At 34.6% G+C, this 18,533-nt stretch overlaps 2 protein-coding genes across 2 annotated transcripts; one reads left to right on the forward strand and one right to left on the reverse strand.

Moving 5' to 3' along the window:
* The first annotated feature begins 275 nt into the window (after positions 1 to 275).
* On the forward strand, positions 276 to 14,371 carry Ltl (leucine-rich repeat-containing larval translucida). Its single transcript, XM_072002314.1, has 8 exons — positions 276 to 2,119; positions 5,182 to 5,350; positions 7,413 to 7,546; positions 7,986 to 8,247; positions 8,937 to 9,215; positions 9,764 to 10,009; positions 10,633 to 10,834; positions 13,800 to 14,371. The coding sequence occupies exons 1-8, from the start codon at positions 1,722 to 1,724 to the stop codon at positions 14,015 to 14,017; spliced, it is 1,908 nt and encodes a 635-aa protein (XP_071858415.1). The 5' UTR covers positions 276 to 1,721; the 3' UTR covers positions 14,018 to 14,371.
* A 2,283-nt stretch (positions 14,372 to 16,654) lies between these two features.
* Positions 16,655 to 18,136, reverse strand: LOC139986766 (uncharacterized). The gene is made up of 4 exons (XM_072002350.1): positions 17,828 to 18,136; positions 17,273 to 17,494; positions 16,992 to 17,198; positions 16,655 to 16,906 (listed from the first exon to the last, which is right to left on the reverse strand). The coding sequence occupies exons 1-4, from the start codon at positions 17,964 to 17,966 to the stop codon at positions 16,767 to 16,769; spliced, it is 708 nt and encodes a 235-aa protein (XP_071858451.1). The 5' UTR covers positions 17,967 to 18,136; the 3' UTR covers positions 16,655 to 16,766.
* Positions 18,137 to 18,533: the final 397 nt, after the last annotated feature.

An 18,533-nucleotide genomic window follows, 5' to 3' on the forward strand; every position in this document is an offset into this window, starting at 1 on the left:
GACTTTGCTTTCAAGGTATCAACCGTTTATGAAGTCCGAGTGTCGGTCGTACGTGTCGTCTACTAGCTGCTACAACAGAGGAAGAAAGATGACAAGGAAAAGAGAGAGAGGAAAAGAGATAAACAAGCAGAAGACAAGGAGAGTAAGAGTAAAAGAAAGAGAAGGATCTACGAGCGAATTATCTGGTATTTTCTTTCAGCCTGCGAACGGCTAAGCAAAGGTCAAAAGTTGAGCAATGCTATCCTTATCAATGCGAACACCGCCTTCACACATACAGTGCGCAAGCATCGAGAGATTGACTTCTTGCCTTCTCACGTGAAAACGTTCACGCTAGTCACGCTGGTGCCATTGTCGAAGAAAATCTTGATCGTGCCGTACCAATTTTTCTCCCTGATTTCCGCTTTGCCGTGACACTTTCGAGAGGCTTTACTGTTGCTACTTATATATCGACGAATTACTTTCAGTGAATCATCCAGAGAACAGAACGATATCGAAATACTCGTGAATCATAGGACGGGTTATAAGAAACATTCGATTATTAGAATCGTTAAAGATGTATCACAAACGAGAAGACTTATTGCGAAGATCTTGTGTACCCTCGAGACTCGTGCTCGATAGAAACCACACGACGAAATTAAGGGACCACGTATGGTTGTTTCACGTGCGGAACTTCCGGTTGCTGATCCGTGAGAACACACACAAGCGACAAATAGATTCACGATTGCCGATAAAAAGATAGAAACGGATGGAAAGCGAGAGAAGAGGCAAGAGAGGACAGACTCGAGTCGGTGTACGCACATAATGTACGAGTCCTGAGAGGAGTCGGAGTCTCTCCCGGAGGCGCGGCGCCGCGCCGCGCCACGGCACGACGTTGTGACTATAAGTAAGTCTCGCGCGGCGCGCCGCGGCTTAATGCCGTTGCCGCGTTCGTGGCGCCAAGAGGAGGGCCCATTGGCGACGATAAGCCTCCTTCGTGTCCGGCACGAACGAGAAAAAGAAAGAAAAAAAAAAACGGAGATAGATACACAGCAGTCAGCTTTCACCCGCGTTTCAGCAGTGAATATATATACCCCGCCGGGGTGTGGATCGGAACAGTGTAGATAATACGTAGCTGTCAGTCGTATCCGGCCAGTGTCAGTTTAGAGCTAGTGTCGGCGGACAGAGTGACCGAGTGTCGTTTGCGAGCCACTCAATAACACCTATCGGAAAGATAAACTTTCAACCCTTAAACGTTATCATTCGAAACTCGATGAGATCTGCTTCGTACGTTCTTTCTCGTTTGTCATTCTAAATAAGTTATTTATGTTTTTTTTTTTTTTTTAATTCCATTTAAATTCGAATCACCACCGAATCGAGATTTATGGTTGAAACAAATTTTTAATCCTCTTACATACGTACTCTTTGCTCCTACTTCAAGTGGATATTTATTTTATTACCCTTTTATTACCAAGTGATTGTAAAATTACTTGTGTCCTGTGATTCGCGTATTCTATTATTCGATAGTAATAAAAATCGGTGCAAGTGTCTGACATAGAGAGTAGTTAGTGACAAAGACAGAGAGGGAACGGTGAACCGAGAAGCAGTGGAAGGTGATTGGTATCAAGGGGATGCGCATGGTCCGTCCGGACCGGGGAAGATCACCTCTGTCTACGAGCACGGACCTCTCTACTGGCCCGTTTGGATGGTGATCAGCACGGAAGCATTTTAACGTTCAAACAACCATGTCGGGGCTGCTTTACACGCTTTTAGGGTTGGCGGCTAGCTCGAGCCTTCATTGCGCTGTTCGCCGCGAGATAAGCCCATGCACCTGCCGACAGGAAGCGTTCTCCAGCACCGTTATCAACCCGGCACAGGCTGCTGTCGCTGCTGTAGCCGCCGCGGCTGCTGCTACGACCGGTAACAATGCCGGTCACCATGGACACGGGGAACGGATCGAGGTCGTATGCGAACGGATGGACTCTTTCGAACAAGTGGCAGGGGCATTAAGGGGCAAATTCACCACCGAGCAACAGATTACTTTGCGTGTTTCTCATTCAAATCTCAGGGATATATCGCGGCATGATTTCAAAGAGCTGCGGATGTCCATTACGAAACTCGAGCTGAATCACGATCGTCTAGGGTGAGTGTGTAAGTTTACGTGCATAAAATCGGGATTGTTTAATATCGTAGCTGTTTAGTCTTTTTTCTTTGCAAAGAAATCGTTATCTTGATGTGTATATAAATATCGTGCGTGTAATGTGTCTCTTTTTAATTATTCATAATTATTCGATTATTTTTTCTTGGTCTATTAGTTAAGTCAGGAATCGTGTGTTTGTGTTTCTTTCATCCGTGCAGGATTTTAGGGATTTTTCTTTCAGAAGCAAGTATAGCTTGGTTTGATCAGTTTGAAACAAAGTACCAATGTTTGTTATAAAAATGAACTTGGGATCGAGTTTCCGGTTTCAAGAAATTTTCCTCCATTATCTCGTGGATATTCCACGGGTCTCATGAAATGTTGATGAAGAAAATCGTGACGGCGATAATGACTCGTGGATAAGTGATATCAGCCACGTTTACTCTAACTACGCGGGTAGCTACGATCGAGTTTCTGAATTCTTTCACTATTTCTTCTGAACATTATTTAGACCAATTTATTTATCTGCGCAGTTTGATTTTCGTTGGAATATTTTTTCCGTGAAAAATCGATTTTTCTAAAAATTCACAGTGGAGATCTCAGCTGACAGAATGACATATATTCAAAGTATTATAATGTTTTATTATTACTGATTTTTCAGAAGAAAGCTTTATTTAACGAAATTAATTAATCAGAGGATTTGAATCGTTATTATAATGTTGGCTTTACACATCCATGTTTATCTATGCGTTGTCTGACTATACTTCGCTTGTCTGACTATAAAGTTCCTCAATCACTGACGAAATATCGTCAGAACTTTCGTAAGGTATGAAATACAAACAGACTGTAGAAGAAGAAATTTGGAGTAGCATATGTAATAGAAAAGACGAAAAGATATTTATGACAAGTATTTGTACGTAAATGATTGTCATTCAGAACTTGTAGAAAAGCATGCGTGTGAATACATCGTATACATTGTCGATACGAATAACAATATCTTCGCAAAAGGTCATCGTCTGATGTTGCAAGTATTGAGTAAAGACATTTATACGTAACAAAGAAGAAATTCTAGTTGATAAAATTATTTTTCAAACTGACAATTATACCGTAATGTTTGATGGTAAAAACCTTTTTGAGTTGTTTGAATAAACGGATACAAAGTGTTTTGTAGAAAATGATGCGTCTCCAGATAAGCGTGTAGAGTAACAGCAGTGTCCTTCAATTTATAATACATTGATTCTAATGTACGTGTACATTGCTGTAATGTATTTGGAGTAATTACTATAATCTTTGTCCTCATTTATCTTCGGAAGATATTAGTTGCTTTTATATATTTTTACACGGCTGCTCAGATAGAATATTAAATAATACGACGATAATGGAACGAGAGACAAAATTTTGAACATCTAGAAAGTGCTACATTGTACGGAACGAATACAACAACTTTTATTACGACAAAACGACGAAATAATAAAACGACTATAAAAGGTGAAGGTAACATTCAAGCCTTTGTTGAAGATCCTTGAAAAAATAATTGCTTTATCGGGGAAAAAAAAAGATATGAATTCATGCGTTAATATGGTCGATGAAGCTTGATCGATCGTTAATTACAAATTTACCGATTAAGGATAAACGTATCAAGAATCGCGAGAATTTCCTCGTTTCTAGATAAATATCGTCGTTTTGTTTTCTCGAACGGGCACAAAGGACGGACACTGGTCTTCCTTGATTATCCTGATACACGGTGATACTTGCCAGATGAGAGAAAACGAAAGTCCTTGACGGACGAACAATCATCGAGAATGCGTCGTCGTTACCCGCGAAAGATAGAAAAAGAGGCAGAGCTACGGGCACGAGAATGAAATCTTAATCGTGCCCGACCTTTTCGAACGAGTTATCAACAAGAAGCCCTCCGCTTATCGTCTCGGAATAATTAAATAACGAAATGCTGTGAGCCAACATTATGTGAATATGTAAACGATAATAACCGTGTTTCGCCTATGTTTTACAATTGTACAATTTCATTGGTCCATTCTTTGTAAACTCGCCTACTTCGATAAGAATTTGCGCAACTCTAGAGGCATGACTGTACAAGTTGAATGAGAAAAAAGAAAGAAGAAAAAGCAACTTCTATAAAATACAGTTCATCTTTAGCTTTAATTGAACAAATTTTCCCTACAATGAGTTTTTAAATGAATCGATGTATTTCTTTCTTTTATCATATAAATGATATTTTCGAAATATGAGTGAAAAATGAAATTAATATTATAAACAATTTTAATTCTAATTTATTTTATCGGAGTTTCATGAAAGTGATGATACGTATCGTGGAAAAATTGTATAACGAGGAAAATGTAAGTTTTAGTTCTATGTCGCTTGTTATAGAAATTCGTGAAAATAAGAACGACCAAATGGTTCAAGTTATAAGAATTCTTACACTTTACGCTTGATGTAAGTCGCAAGTCAAATCTTCCTGCCCTTAACCCGACTATCACAGAAAGATTTAGACCTACTTCGTTGGTCCATGACTAGGACAATAAGCGATAACTTGAGATAATTGATGATTGATTGTGTATCGCTTGCTAGCCATGTGTTTACAAGGGCCATAAGTTACTCCGTTTTTGTTCGTCTGCGTACGGAGATAACGCACTATCGTCAGATGACATTCCAAATTTTTCGAGGACAACAAGATTTTTCACCTCTTTTTCATATTTGATCATCATCTTGAGCGATCTTAGTTATCTTGAGATCCAAAAATCTGTGGTTTCAGAACGTTTTGATAAAACATGTCAAGCAAATTTTTGTACTATCGAATGAAAACAATGAATGTTTTTCTTTCTTAAATAAATAATCTGCAAATTGATCGAATCTTCATTTCGCTCGATTTAATTCCAAAGTAATGTGTATTTTTTAAATTTTTTAATTTTCTTATTTACATCTCACGAAAAATCTGTATATCTTATCGTCGCGAAATATCTTCGACATCTTAATTATAAAAGTAAAGATCTTAATTTGTAATGGACCTATGCTCGAATAATAGAATTAAAAAGCGACTTCATATTTTGTAGGTTCGTAGACGGCGAAGTTTTCGCGGGGTTGGGAAGAACGCAATATCTTAGTCTCGCGGATAACGAAGTACCATCTATACCGAGACATATTCTGTCGCATCTCTCATTGCTGAGGACCCTAGATCTCAGCAGAAATCGGATAAGCCGTATAGACTCGGATGACTTTAAGGTATGCATGCGTACTCATAAGAATCTGTTTGCATCATTTATTAGTTTTCTTCCTCGCGAGTGAATATATACATATTATGTCGAGACACGTGTTCAGGAATCGAAGCTTGTATTTCTTGTGCATCTCACGATTGCGCGAGAAGTTTGAATCATTTATCGCAAAGTGTCTTCTAACGATGTACGCGAGAATACTAAACACGTGGATACGATCCCCTAACGTATCGATCGTAGTGCGTAAACACGAAGCTTCGTTTATATGCATCTCTTATTTTCTCAGTGTTTTATGCAAATATACTGCCACGTGCATAAGAAAAAGTAAACGAAAAAAAAAAAAAAAAAAAACGGGTTCATCAGCAATGGTATTTAGCATCGATTGTATGAAGCAGTTTATAAACAGGAAGAACATAAACGCATCATTAATGACGAACAGTTTACAAGATTTGATGTAACCTCTGTTGACCGTGTTAACACCGAATTCTGTTCAGATATTTCATTTATCGAATTGGATAAATCTGATCTCATTTGCAACGAATAGCATCCAATGTTTTGCATATTCATCTTTTACGATTCCTGTTTACAATGAAACTTTTGCGTATACTGTTACATAGTACTCTAATGTGATTCAATGAAACGAATAAATAAATTATGTGGAAATCGTTTGAGACTGGCGCGTGGATTATTTACGAGAAGTTATACGTAAAGCATCCTATTTAAAAAGAGATCTACTCCACAGTCTCGTTCGCTTATTTTTCTGTACTACTTTGTTTTCTTTTCTTTTTTACTGCTATATCAATGATGTCTATTAAATCAACACACCGTGGGGACAATATATTCTAAGCACGTTTTGCATATTACGCGTGACTTCACGATGTATTTGTAGCCGGCGCGACGTATGAACGAACAATTCATCTCGAAGAGAGGAAGACAGCTAGTAGAGAGCTTGGTGGGGTTCCCCTGGCGCTTGTCGCGCACGTGACCGGCCACGTGCAGAGAATTGTCCGCCAATCGTTCCTCAAACGATTCGTGCTACTTATGGGAATATATATATTTTTTTTTTACCACTGCCTCGTGTTACTTATCATACGATTCGCGAGTTAAAGAACAATAGAAATATGCAAAAATCTTGTACACGTACTTTTTTGAATCTCCCTCTATTTGGCGACTTTATGAAATAGGTTGATAATTGTAAATATCCCATGTTAAAGAGACAGTTTCAGTTGCTTAGACGAAATACTCGTTGATGAAACAGAATCAGTTATGTATATATATTATGTACATTAGATTAACTAACTCTACAAGAGATTAACCCTCCGGCGCTCTTTGATTCATTTTTGATCGAATCTTAAGTTCGAAGATCACAGCAGGGTTAAGACTCGTATCGTAAAGTTTTAATTGCATGATTAAGAAACGAAATAATGTATACTAATTGCAAGTGTCTATTCTGAAGTAATTAGAAATAAAATACGTTTGAAATCACGCTTACTCATACGCTTTATAGTAAATTAAATATTGTAATATTATATCGTATATATGTAAACAAGAGAAAAACGGACAAGTTTGATGTAACAATACCGTCTATGTGATGAATTATCGGAAAAAAATGTTTATCGCGTGACTGTTGTAAACAGCTGTTGATTCGGATCAATTGGTTTCAGTAAACGCGGATCGCAAATATCTCGGATTCTCGTTGGAACATGAACGTTTAGCATGGTTTAAAAAATTCTTGTTGTTTAACAATGTTGCTTCAATATGTAATCTGTTAATACTTATCGTGTAGCCGTCACTCGTGATTAAACGTTGTGCGATCTCATATTTAATCACGTTTGTCGACGCTGATGAATACAATCTCTTTAAATTGCTGTTTCATTTCTATTTCCTTCTTCCCTTTACATTTTTCTTTCTCTTCTATTTTCTTGTTTCTTCTTTTTTTTTTTTATCTAAACTAAATGATGAATTTATTTTATATAAGATAATGCACATGTAAATATAGCTTGAACCCATATAATTTCTATTGTTTTAACACATGTATTCTTAAAATACACATTTTACCTTATCATTTTCAGTACAATCCGACATTACAGCATCTCCTGTTGGCCGGAAATGCGATTTCAGAAATGGTGCCAGGCTCGTTGCCACCATTAGTGAAGCACCTACACGTTGGCCGCAATCAGTTACAAAGCCTGAATCGAACGTTACGGTAAGACACTTTCTTGATTACCGAAAATATACGTCCATTCACGAACCTCCTAGAACGTATCGGACATCCTGTTTACCATTCCAACAGTGGCTCTTACTTAATTGGCTCTATTCATCGTTGATGCAACGAGCAGCTCCTCGGACTCGGCCGAATGATTAAGCAAACGTGCACGCAGATTATATGCAAAGGAGAGAACAATTAAGCTTGCGATCTAGTCACGTGTTCGAGAACCGTTTCTTTTCTTTTCTTTCCTCTTTTCTGAAATTTAAATTGGATCCATAATAAAGAAAAAGAAAATAAAAGAGGAAAAAGAAGTATAGAAGAAAAATGAAGAAATTTTTGGTTCGTTCATTCGATGGAACAAGCAAAGATTTGTTCTTTTTGGATTTTATTGGAACGAGAGCATCATCGCCATCCACATGGCTTAATCTTGTTTCAGAGATTTGAATCAGTTGGAGTGGTTGCTAATTAACGCCAACGAGCTCACGTCTTTAGATGGTGAGCTACCGTCTTCTGGCCATAACCTGAAGATGCTCTACGCCGTGGACAATAAATTAACTCACTTGCCGGCAGAATTTCGCTACTTACATCGTTTGGAAAGTCTGTATCTTCAGCACAATAAGATTCGCAGTCTCGATGGCACGCTGCAAAAGGCTCGTAGATTGAAGTTTCTCGAACTTTCGTACAACGATCTGCAAGAGGTAATCGATGATCGAATATAATAAATAACAAATAACTAACTTTCTTATTCAATAGAAGAAAATTATTAAGATTACCAATATTTTAGATTGTCCTCCCTTCTAAAAGTGTAAAGAATGCACGTTCTGATCCGACCTAGAACATCGTGTAATAGTTAGTTTTATTTCGGTTTATTAAAACGATTCAGAATAGTTTATTAAATATCATCTGCAAATATGATGTGCTGATATCTACGTAACGGTGGCCTGTACAACATTCAGATACTCGTATGAAGTGCAAGTGCATGATCACGATGTATGATAACGCGTGGAGGCGTTCGTTCAATGTTCCGTGCATTAAGTCAATTACTACATCCTAATGTGATTATTATGTCGTACGCTTCCGTTTCGTGGATTAAATTTTTATTACGATGGACGGTTAGCATGCGATGGTCTTAGTCGTAATTGGACGATTTGATCGACTTCTTGAATCGACAGCAAAGGTTTCACTCTTAGCTGTTACTTGTTATTTCACAAATTAAAGCCGACCATATTATATCAAAAGAAACCTATTTCGTCCATTAAATTGATACAGTGAAATAATTAATATTATACGCAACAAAGAGAATGTAGTAATTAACGAAACTTTTAATAGACAGATAATATAAAATATCATCAGTGATAATATTGGCAAGCAAAATCTTTGTTCTCAGTTAACGGAAGAAGATTTCCTAGAAGCAGAGATGTTAGAAGATCTAGAGCTCGGACACAATTCTCTAAAATCGTTGGGTAGCACGGGTAATGGTAATGGCGACGGAAACGGGGGCAACAGTGTCCTTTACCCTCTCAGGTCTCTCAAGTGTTTAAACTTGACGCACAACGAGCTTCGCGAGTTCTCATTCGCGTCACTTCGTGGCCTGCGCGAGCTACGATTGCTCGATCTCTCGAACAACAGAATCGCGCGACTCCACAGAGGAAGAACGCCGTCAGAGGTACACACCTAATATCCGGACTAATTTACTTCTACCACATACGCAATGAACTATTACAAAACCTAAAGTATATGTACATTTTTATATAGAGGAACATTCAACGATTTTTGATATTCTACATTAAGATGAAAAATTTTTTAGAATTATATTATAGAATTAACTTTTTGCTTATGAAGATATTTAGATATTAAATTACTATTTAAATATTTTATTTCTTCCAAGGAAATTATAGTATATTTTTATATAAATATTTTAATTTGTTCAAGTGTACATTCATTAACTACATTGATAGTTCTAATTGATCATGTATGCAAATACGTCATGCTCAAATGAATAAAAATGGTATTCTTATATAAGATTACATCGCAAATAATACATATTTTTAAATTCAAATGAGTATTTTTAAAGTCATATTTCAAAGTACTCGATCATTTGAATATGTAAGAAAAGTTTGTTCCTCTTATATTTACAGAATTTATTAGAAGAAGGTCGTTCCTTTTATATTTACAGAACTTAGTAGAAGAAGTTCGTTCCTCTTATATTTACAGAATTTAGTAGAAGAGGAAGGAGAAGAAACGGCGGGCGGAAATATTCAAGATATGCAACTGCAACACAACGAACTTCGAAGCTTGGACGGCTCGTTATTCCTTGGAATGAAGGAATTACAGAAGCTGAATCTCAGTTACAACGCTTTAGGACCGACGATTGGACAGCGTGATCTACGAGGCCTCGATGGTCTCAAAGTCCTCGATCTCTCTCACAACGAGCTTACTACACTTGAAGATACGTCAGAGGTATAATATGCGTGAAATTTATTCAAACGTATGTCGTGTTTAATCGAATGATCATTCTACGGTGAAGATTTTACGTCTATTTGATTCGTTTAAATACGAGAATATCGAGCTATTAAAGACGTAAGAAAGTATTTTCCATAAAATTTACGGTAAAATAAAACTCGCGAATGATTTTTAATTAAAAGCTATCGAAATCATCTCCATCAATAATATCATATTATAATTAAGAAAATATCAAATTCTATTTTAAAAAATCTTTCCAAATATTTTTGAATCTATATTTATTAGAAATCTTCAAAAGATTATTATTAAAGATATTATAAAATATCTCTAGTTGCGATATAATTTTTCTTTTTACAACAAACATTAAAATCACTTCGATCAATATTGTCATGTTATAATGAAGAAAGTATAATATTCTATCTTTTCAATATTCGTTTATAAGGAACTTATTTAGAACATGATTTTTCTCTTTCGATTAAACAATCTTTGCGTAAAAATAATTTATTTATATCTTCAATTTTTTATATATGTATTCCGAACAAATTAAACATATCCTGTAATAATATCTCGGCAAGAATCTGTTTTCATCACAATATCTTTCGATGATGATTTTTTCATAGACGTGGCTTCCTTCCCTGGAGGAATTGAACGCATCGCACAATCGTCTGGTAACATTGTCCGAGAGAGACTTCCGTGGATTTCCTGTGCTCTGCTGGGCAGATGTGAGCGCGAATCGGATACGTACTCTGATGCCGGAACTAGTGGCGAACACACGTTGCACCGTTCATGGTGTGCCTGACGTGCTTCGCATATATCTTCAAGGTAAGATTAAACGTATCCGTTATCAGTGTTATCGAACATTATGTCATCATTTAGGCTTGAGTAAATTTGCACCAATTTTTTCAATCTGTTCCCTCGATATGCGTAACTTAAACAAATCACTAAATAAATACAAAAACATTTGTGTGAAACAATAGTGTGAATGTTTCTCGAAAATACTATAATCTTACACATTCAGTTAATATGAAAACGTCTTAATTATACTTAATTTGACATTTAATTTCGATTAACAATAAGATTTATTTGTAACCAATACTTATTTACAAAATAATTTATCACAGATAACAACGAGTAATAGTCACAAGGAAATTTAAACTGTAAGAAGAACGCGGAAGAGTTTTTCTGACAAATAAAGAAAGTATATTTTCTTGCCTGTAAAAAATATTTGCAGTAACAGTTTGGACAACTTAAGAGAAAATTATAATTATCAAAGTTTTCATTCAATGAATATTTGAATTTAAATCTCAAACTAATGTATGCCGATTACATGGGGATTGTAATGATACCACAATTCTTATACTTTTTTCTTCTTTGCAAAATATTATGACTTCGATCAGAATTTATTTGTAACACAAAACCGCGCGAACTATTTCCTACTTAATCTAATATTTCCAATCGATGATAAGGTTAAAGGCGAAACTTCATTTAATGAAAGATCAGTGCGCCGTTTCTTTAATAAGGCGCAAACAGCAGTAGATAAAAGACCAGAATTTTCTACATTGCGCAAAGAGCAAAATGGATAAACACAGGTATTTTTGATTTTATAAACGCATCATTTAGAGATATCATTTTGACGAAAAGAATGATGTATTTGTTAATGGTCATTCTTCGTGAAATATCTCTAATAAAATATCTCTAGTTCCGATTAAAATGAAGATCTCATTGAACAAAGTTGAAGATTTTCATTCTATTTTAATCTCTGGGACAAAGATACAAAATACATAATTCCGCCGACAGATCAACAAAGATGGTATAATCTGTAAAATTCGAAAAATTATAGACATATCATTGGAAGATTGTTGATGTTTGTGCATTTATGGAAAATTTTATTGCATGAAAATATGTAGAGTGCACATAATATACTTAAGATATAGTACCGGGTAACTGTTATAACTAGACAAGATATAATACTATGTTATAACTTATAATTAGACTGCGGATTTTTATGTATTCGTGGAAAAGTTGGAGATGTAAGAATTTACAGAATGCACATCAAATATGCAAAAAGATATCTAAAGTAGAGTATTTGTTATGATATTTAATGGATTTCAAAATGATATTTTGAAACAAATCCTTGCTTAGGTTTCATTTCTTCAGTTGTCTTCGTATATAGTTGACGAATTTTATAACATCTCCATCATCTGGAGGATGAGACAAATCCCGATTTAGCTATCACAAAAATATAGGCAAATTCGTATAAATACTCGTGATCTAGTTAAAAGCTCGAAACCAAAAAAAAAAGGAACAATATAATGTAATATAACATGAACTTCTTATTAATAACCGTTATGCGCAAATACGCGTAATCGTCTGGTTCGTGCAACGACGAGTCATCCGATCGTACGATATGAACGGTCATTCGATTTTGCTTTCCACCCTCGCAAAAGGATAACGTCTTTGTGGAACGCAGACGCGTTGAATGGGCGCCAGTGCGTAATTAATAAATACATCGTTAAGTGTCGCGAGGCCAAGCGTTATGGAAGATGAAACGAGACAGAAAGAGGGAACGGGTCATGAGAATGGCCGGTGGCGGCAGAAAATAAATTATTACTTGATAATAGCGTGGCTCCGTTCGGCTTCAGAGCTGCACATTATTTTGTTATAAGTTACATTTCACGTGATAACCTCCGTCGTGGCGCCATCTCGTATTATTTATTGTATACCGAAGACGGATTGTTAGCTGTTGTTATTGTTAAATATATGTGGGTTTTCATGGTACGGTTATCGTCGTTCAATCCTGTTATCTCGGTTAGCTTCGTTATTTCTCAGTCTCTTTTTTCGTTCACGCTTTCATTGAACGACTATTCCCTCTACATATGAAAATCTTCGATTAACGACAATTCCGTTGCCCCCTGTCATTATTATCGGATTCGCGACACACGATCATATGTTTACGAAGCCTTTCGCGACCGATACGAACTCGGTCATCGTGATGCAAGCAAACATTTTCTATATCTTAGTCAACAATCCGTCTGCAAAAGTTTTTTGGTAGACTTCGACAAACTATCTGATAATCAGCGACGGGTGTTTAAATTATAACACTTTGTCGTCCGTGTAAATTTACTAATAGCTTTAAACAGTAACCGACATTTTTTTGGTAAAAAGATACTAAACTGTCGTAAACTTTACGTAAAGGATCGACTTGCGCGTGACACCAACGTGATGCCACCGGACACTAACATTTGGCCTGCACTTGTCAACACGTTGGTGCCACCGAACGTGATAGTGTTAACCTAAGAGAGATTCGATGTTTTTCAAATTACTTCGAATGTGATTCGATATTTGATTTTCTTTTTTTGAAAATTCTATAGGTCTCGAATGTCTTGAAAGTTTCGATAACTTTCATAATCTTCATTTATTATGATATCCCATATGAAATATTAAAAATATAAAAGTTGTAAAAATAGGATATCGAACCAGCATCCTTTCAACGACTTTCAGCGTTTCCAAAACTGTAGACCTATCAAATCTACCCATTTAAGAATTAAATTAAAAGAATTTTTCATATAATTGTACGTGTAATTCGCCACATACTATGTGTCTTAGAGCACATCGCTAATCGTGATGTCATAGTTGTACGACTTTTACTGCTTGGAAAATGTGTTCACTCACGCATGCCAGCCAGACGCCTATCTAACTTCTTGCTTATCTGCCTTTGATACACGTCACGGAATAAAAAAGAGAAAAGTTTCCCCTTTGCGATCTTCCGATGTTTTTTTGCTTGCAGATAATCCGGTGTTGTGCGATCCTGGACTCGCAGACTTGACCGTGGCTTTCGAAGTCAATCACGCGAAAGTCTATGGTGTGGCCAATAATTGTCCAACGACCGTTGCAACTCCCACCGAGCAAACGTCGCCACTTCCGCCGTTACCACCGACGCTGTTATTGGCTGCCGCCGCCGCTGCTTCCGGAGGAAATGTTTCTTTCGCCGCGACCCTTGAGTAGTCCATTAGAAGTAGAATGAGAATCGTAGGACGCAATCAATGGACAAAAGAAAGTTCGAACGGAGACAAAGAAGACGAAGAAGAACGAATTTATTCGATTCGTGGTCGCCCGTTTGCGCGAGGCTACACATGTAATACAAACGATGATAAACATACGTGAGATGGACACGGTGACGTTGAAAAGCCCGTTCTATTGATCATTGTGATAAACCAGAAGTGTGAAGAAATGGGCGGTGCGAATCTTGGTATAGCCTCGCTTTCAAGTTCGATACGGGCGTTTTAGTTCGTTTAATCTAATCCGCTTGCGTGTATTTCTTGGAAGCATCCAAATAAAAAAAACATTGTATAATAATAATAGGATAACACACATACATATATATACATATACACGCATACATACTCACACACATTCATGGAAATCACGAACACTGATGAGACATCTCATACGTCGTACGCGACGAATCCCATAATCGACAGCTGACAACCTTTCACGATCAGACGTCGGTCTCTAATCGATAGATGTGTACTGCATTTGCTGTAGTAATTATTACGTAACGAGAGATATATATTTATTTTAGCGAGTTTCCAACACATATCATGAGAGGTATGTTTCCTTTTATCAGAACGGAACGATTTCCCACATTTTAGTTTTAGCTATGTGGAACAGTAGAGCACGAAGACTCGAAAACGAACTCCAACGTGTCCAAGAAAAGCAAAAAAGAAAAGAAAAAAAAAAGATGTTATATACTCATGCGAACGTAAGCTGAAAGAGTTGATGAATATCACCTATGCCTAAGTCGAGGTCCAGAAACAACTTGTTTAAGTTTCTGTTTTATAATAGGTGACATTATTACGTTGTAAATAGTCATTAATTACGTTACTTCTTTAATACCATAAACCTTGTTTGCGGTAGAATTAGACGATTCTTCGAGCGTCCATTTCAAATTCCAATTTGCATCGTATTATTTAGGATTTTCGTCTACTTCTTTTATTGTATTAATATCTTGAAATAATTATATATATATATATATATATATAATTATTTATATATTTATATATATATATATATAATATATTATATACATGTGTGTGTATACACACACGAAGCTTTCGGGATCGATTAATTAAATTACCTTTTAATCGAGCTCGAAACCATCATCATTTAATAATCATTCATACTTCAAAGTATTATCCGTAACGCTTATGCGATGTATCGTGTATCATGATTTTTCGTGCTCCCATTGCCTTAGATTATTCATTAATAATATCGGTTGATACGAGTAATATCTAGTATGCCATTACATTGTGTAAGATAATACGTAGAATCTTCGTTGACGCATTCAGTATAATAATTGAATATTTATTTTCTGTTAAGCGAAAATATGAAATTTTAAATTAAATATAATAAATAGAGATTTGCTAGGCATTAATCGTATCGAACCCGATCGGACACAGACAACGTGAATACGGCTAGTGTACATCATAGTAATGCATCGATTCCCATCGTCAACGTTTCGATCTTTAATTAAATTCCTGAATGACCGAGTAAATGAACGATCGGGCGGGTCAATAGTGTAAGTGAAATCTGTTAACTGACGTTGTGTACGCGATATGGGCTGATTGGCAGTGGGCGATCAATTGACTCTCTCGTTAACTCTTGCCAATAGGGATGAATTGTTATCAACGTGCTTCTACGCATACATAATAAATTGGCCCTTTCCATGTACGAGTAAGACGCGTAAATATCCCATAAGTAGCTATGTTAACATCAAAATTGAATGTAAAATACAGTAAATAGTGAAAAATTCAATTTTCCGCACGAGTGATGAAAAAATTGAATTCAACAAATTTCAATCGATCGATATCGTTTGAACACTATAATTCTGATGCGATTTAACGACCCAACGCATAATTGTATATTCAAATAAAAACAAAATCATGAAAAATTGAAAATTTCAGAATTTTTTTCAGTATAAACAAAACAATAACATCGTTAAAGGTTTATTCATAATTTCATATGTTCGTCTCTTTTGTTTTGAAATGATCAATAGGTTTTATACGAAATATAATTTGATTTTGTCTGTTGCATAGAAACGAGTTTTTAATATATCGACAAGAAAACAGTTGTTAATATCGACTGCTAGCTTCAATGGCTAGAACTTGAAATCGAAATAATTTAATAATAAAATATTTTTTAAATAAGAGAATTTTAAAGACGGCAAGAAGTAAAAATTAAATGATCGAGTATTAGATAATATTTATAACAGATTTTTGATAACTAGATAAATAAATATATATTTACAATTTAGTAAAATTAACAATTTTAAATAAACTTAACCACTCATGGAATAGATAATTTCAAATGTATCATATATATAAGTGCCATATATAAGTAAAAATCAAGTGGAAACTTCTTTATAATTTTAGTATCTAAATAATTTATCTACACTGTGATTAGCAGTTTACTGTTTCCAATCTGAGCTGTAGGCAAATAGTACATTAAGATACGTGTCACAACATATGTATGTAACAATACCACAGATACTTATACTAATAATGAATATATTTTAATAAAATTATACCAATGTTAAGTTTTGCTATATATAGTGTTGCAAATTTTTCATATGTAACAAAGCAATTCAGTTATTAATTTTTATTAATAAAGGCTTTAATCTTATAATAAATAACATCAATGTTATAAATTTATCCGTACCTATGTATATATATAACGTTTCAATTTTATTTTGTTTTTAGTAATACTTAACAAAAGTTTCTCTGAGCTTACAAAGAAGTGCAGTTACATCCGAAACTTCTGATTGTTTAGAGAAGTCAATAATTCCTTCAAAGTCACTCAAATGTTCTGCTTTAAGAGTAGGTTGAATCTGTTCCACTAGAAGACATAGTTATTCATACATTCATATCATATCATTTCAAATAATATATTTGGAATACTTACAAATGGATACTACACATACCTCTCCACTGATTATTACAATTAAGTAACTGTACAAAGTATTTATCTTTTGCATTAGTGTTCTTTATAAAAAAGGAAACTTTAATTTGTTCTTGTTCTTTATTATTGATTAATTCTATATGAAAGCCTAAATGCTGTTTATAAGTGTGACAAGCAAGTTTAATACTTTTCCAAGTTAATAATTTCTGTTCTTTTCTTTGTTCTGATTCTAAAAATAATGTTCTATAGATTTCTAATACAAAAATTATATTTATAATATGTTTACATATTTATAATAAATACCTTCACGTAAATCAACAATTTCAACAGACAAGCTATCTCTTTTTACTTTGGCATTATTAACTTCTTCTTCTAATTTTTCTTGCTGTTTAATTGCATTCGTAATCTTTTTATCTATAATTTTTTGTTGTAATTTTGTTGCATCTATATCAGATTTTAAGCTTTCAACTTCTTGCTCTAACTCTAATATTTTGTTACCGCTTTGTGCTATTTTCTCTATACATTCTAAAAAAAAAAACAATATAAATATATTATTAACATTAGGAACACCTACTTGAATGAAAAATTCTACAAAAATATATATACCACTCAATGTCAAATTGTTTAATCAGTCTTATTAATATACGTGTTAAAAATTATTAATAAGTCACTAATTAAAAGTCATGAAAAAGTGGATATCTCTTTATTACATTTGATTATTTCAGTGAGTACTCAAAGGTTTAAGAGGAGAAGTTTTTATGAATTCATTAAAATTTCATACAATACGTGAACGAACATCTATAATAAAATACAATATAATTTAGATATATCAAATTGAGGAATATATTATATACATACCAGATTCATATGCAGTTGTATCTTCAATTTTAGCGGCAATTTTTGCTCGAAAATCATAACAATGTGATACTAACTTCTGCAACACACTAAAATCTCTATTCTGAAGAACATGCACAATATCAATATTAAATTCTTCCATCGTTATTGTGTTATTTTTATGTCATAATTACATTATTACTTTCCTGATCAAGGTACAACGGTTTTAACGTACAGTGTTTACTAGTGTAGCTATTTAAGATTTGAAATAACAATGTTACCACTGAACTGAACAAATATTACTAGCCAATATCTACATCTATAATCTGCTGTAATGTTAATATACAACACTTACATTTTAAGTTCACTTTATTCCACTTCTATGAGGAAAACAGTTACATCTTAAAATCTGTACAAAATTGTGATCTCATAAAATCTTAAAAAAATAGTTATTGAAATACATCTTGACTGAAGTTAACCGGTAATGACCAATCTAAATTGAACGAATTATTTACTATAGTAAGAAAATTTAAACCATAACGCGGTAAATTTGAAATCCAATATTAGCTAAGTATTAGGAAAAAATGCGAAAATTTAATCAATACTACTTATTAAAGTTTAAAAACTACTTTTATTTTATTTTATTTTATTTTTATCAACATAAGACCATTCATTTCTGTTGAATGTTCATTTTGTTTACTTAATTTTCAAATAAAAGAAAGTTAATGAG

Source organism: Bombus fervidus, chromosome 1, assembly GCF_041682495.2.
Source record: "Bombus fervidus isolate BK054 chromosome 1, iyBomFerv1, whole genome shotgun sequence".
NCBI classification, from domain to species: domain Eukaryota; kingdom Metazoa; phylum Arthropoda; class Insecta; order Hymenoptera; family Apidae; genus Bombus; species Bombus fervidus.